A 13,907-nucleotide genomic window follows, 5' to 3' on the forward strand; every position below is an offset into this window, starting at 1 on the left:
TAGTGTTTTATGGTTTATTATATTATAAAAAACAGTTTTATAACTACTATAACTAGGAAAATATCTCTTAAGGATACACAGAATGAAACTAGGATTCTGCCTCGTACTGGCCTCACAATTTTGGTCTCGTGCGTCATAAAAAATCGATTTGAATACTCAACATTGGCTCGATCCCGGACTTAAGCCTACTTAGGAGGAGGTTTAACAGTGTGAACAACATTTAGTTTAGCCAACTGCGGCTGCCTTAACCTTAAGCTTGACCCACTTCTGGAGTTGTGGCTAGTCCTAGGTATGTACACATGGCTGGTGCCAGCGGTATCAGTGGCATCACCTGCTGCTCCGCCGGTTTTTAGGACTGTTTGTGGCGGCGGAGCTTGCTGATCCGCGCAGCTGCTTCAGTTCGGAGCGCGTGGCCGCCTTGATGCTCTGCACCTGCTGGCGCACCGAGACGCTCTTGTAGGTGACGGCTGGCGTGGGAGGATTAGAGCCCGTCGCCTCCTTCTGCTCGAAGAGGTCGCTGACCTCGACCATGCGCGGCTTGAAGAACATATTCGGGCGGATGACGGCCTTCTCGGGGTGCTTGAACAGGTTGAGCAGGCCCCACGACATCTCCTGGCGCTCCTGGCCCTCGCCCTCTGGCTGCGAGGCGTTCTCCACCTCAGACTCCAGCACCCAGGCCGCATTCCGCACCTCGATGCGCAGCCGCTCGCACTCCTCCAGACTGACGTTCTTGCTCACATTGAGCAGCTGCTCCAGCGGATTCACAATGTACATGGCCGAGTGGTCCGGCTTGGACAGCGGCCTGCCCTCGTTCAGCGAGATGGCACGGTTGTGGAAGTCGAACTGCGAGTAGAACTCGAAGAACTGCAGTAACAGTTCGCTCAGCGAGCTCTGGTTGCGACTCCGGAAGCCCAGGCGCTCCACATCCCGGGCGAAGGTGCAGTTGATGCCGTCCTCGGTGACGCGGGAGTCCCCAGCTTCCGCCGCCTTGGCCAGCGCTCCAATGGTGGGCAGGATGGGCTGGCGCAGCTGCTGCAGGAAGAACATCACCAGGCAGGTGAGCGAAAAGTTGCTGATCCAGCGACCAGGCGAGGGATTCGTGAGGCCGCAGGTCTGCGCCCAGCGCCGGATGCTGAAGGTCAGCGGGCGGACGCGCGGATCCATTTCGCCGAACATGTAGAGCAGTTCCGACATGTAGAAGCCAGTGCTGAAAGAGGATTCGGCTTTAGAAGCATGCACAAACATCAAAAAACGGGCGTGGCCTCGTTCATTGAGCGAAAGCCCAGGGAACTGACCCCCACCACTGGCCGGATATGGAATGCATGGGTGGGAGGGTGAATCATGGCCACTGGCACGCCAGGGAAGTCATCACTGAGCGGGAGCGAACTGATTCACCTGCTGCGGCGCGAGCGCAGCGGAGTGTTTACACGGTATTTGGCAATCGCCACCTGTCGCTATCTAATCTTATCGAGCTAGCGAGCTTTCTTATCTAAGGCCGCTCTCCCTGGCCGACTGTACGGGCCCTACCAGCCTGGATGTTGTCACCGCGGCGTATCTCAAGCAAACCGACAGTTTGGTCAAAACGATTTCAACGAACGAACCCAACGGATCTCTGTTTCTGCTCTTGCCACGGAGCAACCCGTTTTTTTCTACCGATCCCACGACTTTCGACCAAAACAAGGTGAATCCTAGTGAAGTGTCTTCGGGAAATCGCAGTTGTACGCTCAGATTTGAAGGATAAACCCCATTTTTTTAAAGTGCCACCGAACAAGTGCTGAAATTTGCCACCACACCCAGAAGATATTAACCAGTGGGTCCTAGATCCAAGTGAAAAGTGGACACCCTTTTACAGTATGGGTATCTAAGTGAATGTTTTTGTGGGTTCTGATACATTCAGTAGTGAAAAAAGTTTGGTAACTATCCAGGCAACTCCAGGCATTGGTTTTCTTTCCCATTTCTTGAATCGCTGGGTGTTGCAATTGCTCGTATTAATCATCTAGTGCGTGGCTGATAACGCTATTTGCTAAACACAGTTTAGATAAGGCCCACGGAGGTGGAAAAAGAGGGACTGTAGCGGGCGGGGAGAGTCCACCATAAATGCCGAGCAACATCGTGATTAATAAACGCGACCAGGGCGAGCTTTTGGTATGTGACTCAAGGCGGGATTACTTGATGATTCGCATGGTCGATTCTTCCGTGGAGTAATATTAAAGGTTCTGGAGTTCCGCACTGGGTTCGAATATACCCATTTGGTTAGCAGCATTGCTAAGATCTCCCTTAGGATACTGTCGTTATAGATTGTCTATTACACATAGTAGTCCGTATTGGGATTGAAGGACCCATAGATTATTTACTGGGTCTTGGAGTTCCCATTTGCTCAGCAGCATTTCGAAGGTCTTCTTCTTGATACTATTATATTAGGTTCTCTATCCCATACAACAGTCATAGGATATCTTATAGTCTCGTTTCTAGTTAGTCAACTTAGTCAGGGAATCCACTCCTTTTACATGAATCTTCCAATGTAGGGCAGGGAATCCTTAAGTTCCTGAGAACAACTGGAAGTCCCTTATTGGTTACACATTTTCTTCGTTCTAATGAGCCTCCTCTTGCTTTCCCAGCTTCCCCAAACATGGGTATCGGCTATGGCGCCTCCGACGAGCAGCTGGAGAAGCAGATCGGCTGCGTGAAGTACACGCTCTTCTGCTTCAACATCGTGGCCTGGATGATAGCGACGGCACTCTTCGCCCTCACCGTCTGGTTGAGGGCTGAGCCCGGCTTCAACGATTGGCTGCGCATCCTGGAGGCGCAGTCCTTCTACATCGGCGTCTACGTCCTCATCGGCATCAGCATCATTATGATGGCCGTGGCCTTCCTGGGCTGCCTCAGCGCCCTGATGGAGAACACCCTGGCGCTGTTCGTGTTCGTCGGCACCCAGATCTTTGGCTTCGTGTCCATTGTGGCCGGATCGGCGGTCCTGATGCAGTTTAGCACTATCAATTCCAGCCTGCAGCCGCTGCTGAATGTGTCGCTGCGCCGCTTTGTGGCCACCTCTGAGTACACCTACTCAAACTACGTACTGACCATGATCCAGGAGAACATCGGCTGCTGCGGCGCCTCCGGGCCGTGGGACTACCTCGATCTGCGCCAGCCGTTGCCCAGCTCCTGCCGCGACACCGTCAGCGGCAACGCCTTCTTCAACGGCTGCGTGGACGAGCTGACCTGGTTCTTTGAGGGCAAGACCGGCTGGATTGTGGCCCTGGCCATGACCCTCGGCCTGCTCAACGTCATCTGCGCGGTGATGAGCTTTGTCCTCGTGCAGGCGGTGAAGAAGGAGGAGGAGCAGGCCAGCAACTACCGCCGCTGAAGTGCCCAGTGGCCAAGGCCCATTGCCCATAAGTAACCTAGTTAGTAGCGACAAGTGACCCTGCGATAGATCTAAGAATTCATACCCAGTTCGAACAATAAGTACAATAAAGATTGCGACCCCATACACGCAGGAGATATTCAGTGGAATGGGATGTGGCCATATGTGGTTAGTACTCACAGGTTGCTCATGGACAGGTCCACTTCCAGGTCGAGGTGCTCGTGGTGGTACTTGATGATCGGTACCCTGGCCTGCAGGATGCGCCGAACATGGCACACGCCGGGCAGGAACAGGTGCAGCATGTCGCCGAAGCACTCCATGTGCCGCTGCGTCTGCGAGCGGCCGTTGCTCAGGTTCTCCTTGGTGTGGTAGACCAGCCGCGAGGGATCCGCCACATCCTGTGAGCACTTGGCACCCATATCGTTGTCGAAGCGCAGGATAAGGTCCAGATCGCAGCCCATGCGACCGAATCCGTTGACCGAGGAGCCGAAGGGCTGAGCCTGGGCGTCCGGGAACATGCCGGCGATGGCCTGCTGCACCTGCAGGGCGGCCAGGAAGCGCATGCGGACGCCCAACTCGTTCAGGCGCGTGTGCTTGTGCAGCAGCAGCACCTGCTCCTCGATGTCGCCGGCTTCGCGCAGCAGCCCCAGCAGCTGGGACTGCTCCATCTGCCTGTTACCGTCGACAGAGAGCAGCTGGGGCGTTGGATTAGCCTGTGTCAACTTGGGGCTCCGCCGGCCGCCTCCCGCTGCTCGGAACCAAAGGAACGGCGATCGCACGGGCACGCCGCTCAGCTCGCCATTGGTGACGCCCGCTCCGATGGCCGCTGCCGCCTCGTCCGGCGTAGCGAATTCCAGAAGCACGTAGTGCAGGGCCTCGTCCTGGCGCACGCAGTAGTGGTGGGCACCGAGGATCGCGCCGAAGCGGCTGCAGTAGTTATACAACTCCGGGTACGACTTCTCGGAGCTCACCTGGACCACAATGCTGCAGCGGGCCTGCCGCTGGTGGCGGCCAATGAACTCCTCGTAGTTGGGCCTGCCTGCGGGCGGACATGGAGCGGGGTTAGCGCACTCAAAACAGCCCCAATCCCGGCGAGAAACCACTCACCTGGAGACGCCGTCTCTGGGGCGCCTTGTTTTATGCAATACGAGCGCCAGTGGCTCACCTGCCGGGCACTGCGGCGCACCAGGCTGTTCATGGCGGGTGTGGGTGGTTGGCTGGTCAAGTCGTGGACTTGAAATCCGGAATTTAACTTCGCCGACTATTAGTGGGCTCTGGGCTTTGAGGTTATGTGCAGCCGGTTATCGACCCGAAGAGTGGGTGTTCAGCCCTGGTCGTGGATCAGTAATTAATTAATTTGAAAAACTAGGATTTTTAATATGTAAACCAGCCATTGGTCTTGTGAAGCACATTCCACCTGCTCTTTTATTCATTAAAACCCCGAATTTGCGAACACTTCAGCGGACGCAAGCCCAAAACGATTGGCACGCAGCCCTGGGAACCTATCGATTACCGCCCCTTTGGCGCCACATTCAAAAAGCTTGTCGCTTATCAAACATTTTATTTCACATCTCAGCTATTGTGTTATTATTGTTATTACATGAGGGTTCTCCGTGGGACGAACATTTTGCCGTACAACTAGGTTTAATTAGGCTAAACACGTACAAAACGGGACTCGATTGGGTACAATTTCGAAACATACGCCATAGACGCCTCTACGATCCTGGGTTAGGTTACATTCAATCAACATTTCGGGTGTATATATCGGATATATGTGGTGTATGATATATATACATTTATTCGGTGTATATAGAGTGCGGTTATTGCTGATATCTGCGGGATACTTATGCCTAGCCGGGTGAGTACCCGCAGTGCGGGTCTATATTATTATCTTTAAGGACTGTTATTGTTCAAGTTGCTAATACAGGGTTATAGCTTAGGTTACGCGGTTAAAGGTTAGATGTTGGGAGTGTGGTTGGTTTTCAATGGTGTATTTGTGTTCTGTAACAATTTCATTGTGCTTGTGTTCTTCTTAAATGCAAGGCGCCAAATCATCGAGTTTGATTTCTGGTTTTGGGTTCACTTATTATCTCAGTATCACATATGTCTCCTCAAAATGCACTCGTTTTTGTGTCGAAACACTGGAAACATATCCATTTAGCCACAATCTAAACGCTCTCGATCAGGAAGTGATCATTCAAGAACTACGCGAGCAAGGAACACATCGAAAGCAGGCGAACTTAAGATTATAATTAAATAATTAGTAAAATGCTCTGAGCTCTTCTTGCTGTGTGTGCAGTGTGTGTGGGCGGGCGTGTTTGGGGCGGTGGTAAACGACGGACTAAGCAACTTCGGTCAGAACAAAAGCCTCCAAAACTTTAACTTTGATTTGATCTTTGTGGTTTACAGCTCTAATAATGCGGAATAGCTTGGAAAGGCCAAGAAACTCAGCGATCCAATAAATAAAATGTACAAATGTTGTTTTCAAATGTTGATAATTGCCAAAAAACCTCGTTATCCTAATGAAATTTCCTTATCTAATCCGTAACGATCGCAATTTTGCATTAAAACTCAACAATGGGAAAGTCCCAGTACAAATGAGTCACTCTCCTTAAAAAACAGACTAAAACCGAGATTGGGACGCTAACATTGTGACCGCAGCTGTTGCTATCCTTGGCTATACATCAAACACATCCTTACAGATTTACAAACATATACATATGGGGTTTAGTTTAGTTCTTGCCTCACTTCACTTTACTTTAGCTTAGCCTAAATGCACTCGACTATTGCTTTCCACAGCCACGCCGCCTGCCCCACCATCATCTGCCCACCTTCCACCCAGGTGAACCGCCAGGTGCGAGATCAACAACAAGGTCTAGATATCATCGATGAGGCGTCCCTCGATGACGGACGAGTGGTGGTAGTTGGGCCGCGGGCGGAAGTCCTCGTTCTGCTCGTTGAGCTGCGTGGGCGAGAGATCCACGCCGGGACACGAGGGCGTCACAACGATCTGTTCGTACTCGTTCATTCGCTTGCTAAGAAGGCACCAATGAGAGCGAGATGGCATTTAGATGAGGGAACTCTAGAGTCGAAGTTATTGCTCACCCGAAGCACCGGAATATGACGCTCTTCAGCCAAGCGAAGAAGTTGAACTCCGCGGTGAGGCCTGGCTTCACTGCCGGATTGGCTGTGCCCACGTAGAACCACACGACGAACACCACCAGGAAGCAGGTGAGGGCGTAGTACCAGTTCACCAGCAACATGACCAGAAGCTTGGTGAAGGCCTGTCATCAGAGTTTAAGAAGTTAGCTCAATGAAGATAGCCTTCTGGAACTGCCGACTTACCCCCAGAAGCGAGGCCCAGCGGTTGCAGTAGCCGGAGTACCAATTTTTCGTCTTGGAGTGGATGGGCGGTCGAATAGGGGCTATGGGTTCGGCCTCGTCGCCCTGCTCCTGATCCTGCTCCACGCCGGTCTGTCCGGATGCCTGATCCACGGCCAGTGTGGTGTCCGCCTCGTTTGAATTCCCGACATGCGCCTGGTTGGAGGTGCTGGGCCCCTCGCTGTTGAACTCCTGCGGAGCGGTCTGGTGCAGCGGTGAGTTCTGCGGACTTTGCAGGCTCTTGTGCCGCACCCGATCGGGGAAGAGCAGGTCCAGATCGTTGCCCGTGTCGGAGACACTGCCGTAGCGACGCGTCTCGTAGCTGGGACTCGAGGCTTGGATGCGGAAGCGCTCCTCCCGCTGCTCCTGAATGTCGAAGGTCTGGGCCAGCGCGAAGTAGGCGTAGTCGATGCAGGCGTACGTCAGCAGGAAGGGCATGGTCACAATGGGCGCGAGGAAGTTGATGTCGCCCACGACGATGAAGGTGACGGTCACCAGGGCCACGATGGCCATGGCGTATAAAGGCACTTTGTTGGGACCACGCTAATGAGGAATAGAAATCAAAGGGGAAATTTAGATCACTGCCTGTCTGTGTGATTAAAAGCCAGATTGCTTGACGACTACTTACGCCTTTGCCCAGGATATCAATGCCCGGAATGACGCTCTCCTTGGCAATGCTCTGCAGGACGCGCGGAGTGCCATACATGGCCCCCAGGCAGGAGGACATGCTGGACACGTAGATGCCAGCGAGCAAAAGGCAATTCACGGCAGCCACTTTAACGGAGATCGTGTAGTCCGTGTACAGGTCGCTGCGCTGGCAGGTGGCTCCCAGAAAAAGCACGAACACCAAGTACAGAAACGTGCTGCAAGGCAATCGGATATTAGCCAGGGATTTTTCGTAGATGGGTGGGCCTTACGAGGTGCCAAAGGCGGCCAGGGTGCCGTTGGGAATGTCTGTGGAGGGGGCGCGCAGATCGCCGCTCATGTTGATGCCCGAGAGCACGCCGGTGACAGTGGGGAAGAAGACGCCAAACACCCGGAACCAAGAGTAGCCGTCGTCATACTTCGGCCACAGGTTCTCCACAAAGTTGCCGCTCGCCCAGCCCTTGAAGCCGCCAGCTGCGAAGGAAAAAGGAAGCCAGATTGATTAGTGAATGCTGGTTAAGCTAAAAACTCATACGAAAGTGTCCCTGACCGAGACGAATTTCTAATTGGATTAATCTACAAAAGAACCCACGAGGAACTACAACACTCACTGGGCTCGTTGGTGAAGCTGCCCACCATGAAGTCCAGTGCCGAGATGAGCAGTATCATCAGCAGGATGAACTGCAACTTGATGACCCACTTGACGCCGGCCACGTTGATGCTGCCTAGCAGGAGCACCGCTGCCGTGGCGAAGCCCCGAATGGCCCACTTGTTGTCCACCAGACCCACGAGACCGGCCATCGACTCGCCGAAGCCCATAACATTGAGGGCACATCCCACCGCCTGGCCAAAGCAGTACAGCAGTCCCAGGGCGCCACCGAAGCGGGAGCCCAGGGTGTGGGCTATGAGGAAGTACACGCCGCCGCTCTCCACGCGGCAACGCTCACAGATTCCAATGGCCGACAGCACGCTGACCAGGGCGATGACTACCGTGCAGAAGATGATCAGCACGGCGTTCAGGATGCCCGCCTGGGCCACGATCCAGCCGGAACGCAGGAACACGATCACCCCGAACACGTTGATCAGGCAGGAGGTGAACACCCCGTCCCAGGTGCCAAACAGCACCGGCTGTGAGATGAAGAAGTTGGAGCGCCACCTGTTGAGGAGGAGGTGGCTTAGGATCCGGGTCTCTCTTGCCGAGGGATTAACTTACCAGGGCTTGTCGCCCTGCTCGCCGGCAAAGATCTCATTGGCCCCGGAGGCGTGGTGGCCACCAGCAGCATACGTGTACTCATTGCCCAGGTCTACAAATCCCCCAGTGTTATTGTTGCTCCGCTGGCGGAAGCTGGCCACCGTCACATCGCCATCCTCGTCGGCACCGAGTCCGAATCTTTGCCAGTCGACGTTGCGCCGGCTGCCGTTGCCGCTGACGCCGCCGCTGCCTTCCGAGCTATTAGTCATCTCCAGTCCGCTTTCCCCGAACCGTCCGTTGTACCGCTTCTTGTTGTTGCGCTGTTGCTTCTTCTTGGAAAGCGGGAGCGGTGGCGGAAGCGGTATGTGCTGCGTTGTTCTTGCCAACCAAGACGACGTGGGTTATCTGCAACCACTCGCGCGTAATCGCGGCAATTAACTGATTGCTGTTGCTCGGTGTTCGCGTTCCCACTTCTGCAGCCAAGTGTCAACACATCAAGACCTCCAATCCTGGCGGAGAATCCTCTGCGGATCGGCGATCCTCGGGCTGCGCTTCGACCTGGACTCACTGGCGGCTGCAGCAGGCAGCGGCGTGCATTGTTGAGGTGGGACGCGGGAAACTGGGCGCGCGGAGTTCGCAAAAAGCTAAATAAAAACACTTGCTTATTGGTAAACTACAAGAAGTCGTCATCGATGACTTTTCGGTGGGCTGCGATAGGCGGGCTATGGGATTTCAATTACGGTCTATCGTTGGCAGCCCGCCGATCGGTAATCGGCTATCGGCATCGGCTATCGATAGCCCGCCGCACGTGTGACATTTCGGTTTGGAAATTTGTTAGCTAAACTGACTAACTAAACTGGCAGCGCAGCAAGCACAACTGAATGGCACGAATCAAGAGCAAGGGCGAAAAGATGGCCCCACAGGATGTTAAGCCGAAGGCCTCCGGCTCGTCGCAGGCTGTCAAGGGCCCTGCGGCTGGTGGCACCGATCCGGAGGGCGGGATCTGGCGCGATGCCCGCTTCCAGCACCTCCTGGAGGATCCCCGCTTCCGCGGTGTTCCCAAGGTGCAGCGCAAGGTGAAGATCGACAAGCGCTTCAAGGGCATGTTCACCGACGACAAGTTCAAGGTGAAGTACACCGTGGACAAGTACGGCCGTCCGGTGAACAAGACCAATGCCGAGGATTTGCGTAAGTTCTACGAGCTGGACGAGAACGAGAGTGAGAGCGACAGTGACGGTGAGGAGGCGGCCAAAGAGAAGCCGGATTCCGATTCGGAGGCGGAGCAGCAGGAGCGCCGTGCCGAGGAGCTGGCCATAGCCAACCTGGAGAAGAAGCAGCAAAAAGTCGACGAGGACCTGGACAGTGATGCCTCCGAGGTGCCCCTCAGTCTGCGCGAGCGCCTGACCAACCCGGACATTGACTACGCCCGCGGAGAGGGCCGCTTGTTCACAGACTCCTCCTCCTCCGAGGAGGACGACAGCGACGACGGGGACGGCGGTATGGAACTACAGATGGACCATGTGTGGGGCGAGCTGGACAATGATGCCGAGCATACCGAGGAGAGCACCCGCCGCCTGGCCGTCTGCAACATGGACTGGGACCGCATCCGTGCCGAGGACCTGATGGTCCTGTTTAGCTCATTCCTGCCGCCCGGCGGCAGCATCCTAAGCGTGAAGATTTACCCCTCGGAGTTTGGCAAGGCTCGCATGGCCGAGGAGGAGCTGCACGGCCCCAAAGAGCTGGTGGAGCGCAATGAGGAGTCGGAGGAAGACTCCGATGAAGAGCTGGTGCGCGAGGATGACAGCGATGTGGAGGAGGGCAAGAACTACCACATGGAGAAGCTGCGCCAGTACCAGCTGAACCGCTTGCGTTACTACTACGCCGTTGTGGAGTGCGACAGCGTGGCCACCGCCGACAAGGTGTACAAGGAGTGCGATGGCATCGAGTACGAGAGTTCCGCCACCCGCGTGGACCTGCGCTTCATTCCGGACGACACTACGTTCCAGGAAGACACCCCGTCGGACGAATGCCACGAGCTGCCGGACGCAAGCAGCTACAAGCCGCGCCAGTTCACCACCACCGCGCTGCAGCAGGCCAAGGTGGATCTCACCTGGGACGAGACAGCCCTGGACCGTCGTGAGCTGGGCGACAAGCTCTCCAGCGGCCAGGTGGACAAGCTCACAGACAAGGAGCTGCGCAAGATTGTGGCGTATAGCAGTGAGGAGGAGGAGGTGGAGGACGACACCGATGAGGAGGCGCCCCAGGCAGAGCAGGCAGCTGGAGAGGAACCCGCAAAGAAGCCCACAAAGATATCGAAAAAAGATCGTATTGCCGCCTACAAGAATCTGCTGGCCGACATTCTGGAGCAGGAAAAGAAGGAGAAGGAGCAAAAGTACGAGATGGAAATGTCCTGGAACGTGGAGCCGCAGCAGAAAGAGGAGGAGCCAGTAAAGAAGGGCCCTGCCACCGAACTTACGCCCATCGAAAAGGTGATCCAGAAGCGCAGCGAGAAGAACAAGCAGCGCAAGGAGCAGCGTCGCCAGCGCCAGCTAGAGGCCAGAGGTGGAGATCCCGGTGAGGACAGTGATGCCTCCATGGTGCCCGATGGCATCGACCTGAACGACGCCTACTTCGCCGAAGAGTTTGCCAACGGGGACTATGAGCCCCCGAAGACGAAGCAGGACAAGAAGAAAAAGAAGAAGCGCAGCAAGGCCGATGGAGAGGAGGATGCCGAGGCCAAGCAGCAGGAGAAGGAGTTGGAACTCCTGCTGGACGACGGCGATGGGCGCGACGAGAAGCAGCACTTCAGCCTGAGCAAAATTCTCAAGAAGGAGGAGCAGGAAACCGGCGGCTCGAAGCGCAAGCGCCGCCAGCAGCTGAAGAAGTCGAAGAACAAGCCCCAGGAATCGGAGAAGCCGGACGACGACTTCCAGGTGGACCTCAACGATAAGCGCTTCAAGGCCGTCTACAAGTCGCACGAGTACAACATTGATCCCACCCACTCTCACTACAAGCCCACCAAGGGCATGCAGCAGATCATCGGCGAGAAGCTGAAGCGCAGGAAGCAGCAAGTGGAGGAGGGCGGCGCTGACAACGTAGAGGCGGACGGGGATGAGCCGGTGGCCCCCAAGCGCAGCAAGCAGCAGCTGGAGCAGAACGCCCTGGTCAAGAGCCTCAAGCGCAAGATCCAGCAGCAACAGCGCGGGCAGAAGCACTAGGGGACTAATTTACAATAGGTTGTAAACCATAACATTATAATTTTATGAATGCTAAGACTGTTTTGGTTAAAGGAAGGGAAATAAATACTGCAATTATCCAGTAATTATAGTTGGGGTGTCCCCTGGATGAGCACCCACTAAACACATGTAAATCACAGTCCAAATCTTAGTTTATTGCTTAGCCTAGCCTACTTCTAAGAGTACAATGATGACGATTGCTCCAGGGGATCGCAGTCCCCATCAGTAGCTGTAGCTGAAGTAGTGCCTGTACAGGGCCGCAGTGATTCTGGCGTCCAGGTGGAAGAGATCCGGCAGGCAGATGCGGCGCTCCTGCTCGTAGACGACCATCTGCTCGCAGACATTGGCCCACACGGGGTCGTAGAGGCGCCGGATGAGCTGGCAGTCTAGATGTGGGCGGACTAGCGCCTGGACCACGGCCTGCAGTTGGGCCGGCGTGGCATTCTTGTCCAGCAGAGCGGTAAAGGGACTGCGCCCCAAGCACAGCTCGTAGAGGACCAGCCCCAGCGACCACACGTCTGACTTGAAGTCTACCTTGCCCTGGCTGGACATCGCCTCCGGGGCCATGTACATCGGCGTGCCCATGCCCGCCTGCAGCTGGGTGCTGGGCGCATGCACGTTGGAGATCCCGAAGTCGGCGATCTTCACGCGATCCGAAGCGTCGAGCAGCATGTTCTCCGGCTTGATGTCGCGATGGATGACGCGGCGGATGTGCAGGTACTCGAGGCCCACCACCATGTCGCGGAAGAAGCGCAGCAGCCGCTCTTGGTGGACACCGCCCGTGCCCGGCGGCAGCTGCTGGATGACATCCCGCAAGGTGCCGTTCGGGACGTACTCCATCACGATGTTCACTGTGCCGGCGTGGCTGAAGGAGCGCAAGAACTCGACGATGTGCGGGTGGCGCAGCTGCGAGATGATGTACACCTCCTCCTTGATCAGGCCCAGCTCGGTCTTGGGGTTCCGCACGATGATCCGCTTGACGCACACCCTCCTCTCCGGCTGGCCGCGTCCCTCGCCCTGCAGGCAGAGGAACACCCGCCCGAAGGTGCCCTGGCCCAGCACGCGGACCGCGCGCAGCTTGGAGTCGCCCAGATCCATTGCGAGAGAGTGGCTTCTGTGCCGAGCAGCCGCCGCTTACAGTTAAATCTGCGCGTGCGCGCCGTGTATCGATTGCTTTGAACGGGAGGACGCCACACAGCGAAAAATACCGGAATACTTAATGGGCTTTATAATTTAAATCGAATTATTTATTTGTTTGATGTTAAAAATATTTACTTCTGGGAAATACTTTTAGTAATTGGGCAAATATTGGGACTATGATAACAATACATATTTTTGTATATTAACATGCTGAGCTATGGACTTATGGATATAAAGTATGGATGGTACTATAAAGATGGGAACTATACTATAAATCAGATTTTATCTGTATAAGACTTACATGGAAACTTTAGGTACTTTACAAATATTAAGTATAATTATAAGTATTATATAGTTTAAATATCTTTAAATATGAAAATATCTACTATTCTAGGACTTACTTGGTAACTTATGGTACTTATGGTACTTTACAAGTTTTAAGGTCATCATTTTTATGAATCTTTTATTTATTATTTATAAGCTGCATTATGCACTGATTTTTAGTGATGTATTCATTGAACTGTTTCTTGTTGCTAGTCAATTTTTGTTACTGGTTTTTAATAACCATTTTCTCAGTTATCAAAGGTATCCCCAGAAAGGTGACTCTAAACTGCAATTCTCCGCACGTAATTTTTAAAACGTTGGACCAATTTGCTTTTGCACTTTTAACTAAATTTGGCCTGTGAAATATTTAAATTTGGTTTTGCATTTTTTTATAATTCTTATAATTTAACACAGCTAGGTAAGGTTTTGGTGACCCCGATTATGCTTTAAAACTAATATTCTAAACCCTTGTAACGACTTTTACCATCAAGAGTACTATATAAAGCAGCATTTTAATAGTTATCCCATAGCCAAAAGACAGTAAAAGTGCTCAAAAGCCACTGTTAGCCATAATTGAGCCGTGGGGACTGTCCAGAACCGATGGACTGGATTACCCAACCGATCC

General features: G+C 54.0%; 5 protein-coding genes across 5 annotated transcripts; 2 read left to right on the forward strand and 3 right to left on the reverse strand.

The window, feature by feature from the left end:
• Positions 1-4,649, reverse strand: LOC108023522 (poly(A) RNA polymerase, mitochondrial). Its single transcript, XM_017093074.2, has 3 exons — positions 4,472-4,649; positions 3,545-4,403; positions 1-1,207 (listed from the first exon to the last, which is right to left on the reverse strand). The coding sequence occupies exons 1-3, from the start codon at positions 4,560-4,562 to the stop codon at positions 328-330; spliced, it is 1,830 nt and encodes a 609-aa protein (XP_016948563.1). The 5' UTR covers positions 4,563-4,649; the 3' UTR covers positions 1-327.
• Positions 1,479-3,490, forward strand: LOC108023524 (tetraspanin-2A). Its single transcript, XM_017093077.2, has 2 exons — positions 1,479-1,681; positions 2,619-3,490. Exon 2 carries the CDS (start codon positions 2,630-2,632, stop codon positions 3,362-3,364), a length of 735 nt encoding a protein of 244 aa, XP_016948566.1. The 5' UTR covers positions 1,479-1,681; positions 2,619-2,629; the 3' UTR covers positions 3,365-3,490.
• Positions 4,650-4,911: 262 nt separating the features above from the next.
• LOC108023487 (solute carrier family 12 member 8) lies at positions 4,912-9,290 on the reverse strand. Its single transcript, XM_017093012.3, has 7 exons — positions 8,604-9,290; positions 8,002-8,546; positions 7,663-7,864; positions 7,374-7,608; positions 6,710-7,288; positions 6,470-6,648; positions 4,912-6,399 (listed from the first exon to the last, which is right to left on the reverse strand). Exons 1-7 carry the CDS (start codon positions 8,849-8,851, stop codon positions 6,240-6,242), a joined length of 2,148 nt encoding a protein of 715 aa, XP_016948501.1. The 5' UTR covers positions 8,852-9,290; the 3' UTR covers positions 4,912-6,239.
• Positions 9,291-9,363: 73 nt separating this feature from the next.
• Positions 9,364-11,957, forward strand: LOC108023486 (ESF1 homolog). Its single transcript, XM_017093011.3, has one exon. It carries the CDS (start codon positions 9,464-9,466, stop codon positions 11,798-11,800), a length of 2,337 nt encoding a protein of 778 aa, XP_016948500.1. The 5' UTR covers positions 9,364-9,463; the 3' UTR covers positions 11,801-11,957.
• LOC108023489 (NUAK family SNF1-like kinase 2) lies at positions 11,953-12,954 on the reverse strand. The gene has a single exon (XM_017093013.2). It carries the CDS (start codon positions 12,914-12,916, stop codon positions 12,041-12,043), a length of 876 nt encoding a protein of 291 aa, XP_016948502.1. The 5' UTR covers positions 12,917-12,954; the 3' UTR covers positions 11,953-12,040.
• Positions 12,955-13,907: the final 953 nt, after the last annotated feature.

This window comes from Drosophila biarmipes, chromosome X (genome assembly GCF_025231255.1).
Source record: "Drosophila biarmipes strain raj3 chromosome X, RU_DBia_V1.1, whole genome shotgun sequence".
NCBI classification, from domain to species: Eukaryota; Metazoa; Arthropoda; class Insecta; order Diptera; family Drosophilidae; genus Drosophila; species Drosophila biarmipes.

Excerpts from the sequence above, each read along its gene's own strand:
- LOC108023524 (XM_017093077.2), top strand. The coding sequence starts at position 2,630 with ATGGGTATCGGCTATGGCGCCTCCGACGAGCAGCTGGAGAAGCAGATC.
- LOC108023522 (XM_017093074.2), bottom strand. The coding sequence starts at position 4,562 with ATGAACAGCCTGGTGCGCCGCAGTGCCCGGCAGGTGAGCCACTGGCGC. Across the intron at positions 4,404-4,471 it reads CCCAGAGACGGCGTCTCCAG|GCAGGCCCAACTACGAGGAG; the intron begins GTGAGTGGTTTC and ends GTCCGCCCGCAG. Across the intron at positions 1,208-3,544 it reads GACCTGTCCATGAGCAACCT|CACTGGCTTCTACATGTCGG; the intron begins GTGAGTACTAAC and ends ATCCTCTTTCAG.
- LOC108023487 (XM_017093012.3), bottom strand. The coding sequence starts at position 8,851 with ATGACTAATAGCTCGGAAGGCAGCGGCGGCGTCAGCGGCAACGGCAGC. Across the intron at positions 7,289-7,373 it reads TTGATATCCTGGGCAAAGGC|CGTGGTCCCAACAAAGTGCC; the intron begins GTAAGTAGTCGT and ends ATTCCTCATTAG. Across the intron at positions 6,400-6,469 it reads GTCATATTCCGGTGCTTCGG|CAAGCGAATGAACGAGTACG; the intron begins GTGAGCAATAAC and ends GTGCCTTCTTAG.
- LOC108023486 (XM_017093011.3), top strand. The coding sequence starts at position 9,464 with ATGGCACGAATCAAGAGCAAGGGCGAAAAGATGGCCCCACAGGATGTT.
- LOC108023489 (XM_017093013.2), bottom strand. The coding sequence starts at position 12,916 with ATGGATCTGGGCGACTCCAAGCTGCGCGCGGTCCGCGTGCTGGGCCAG.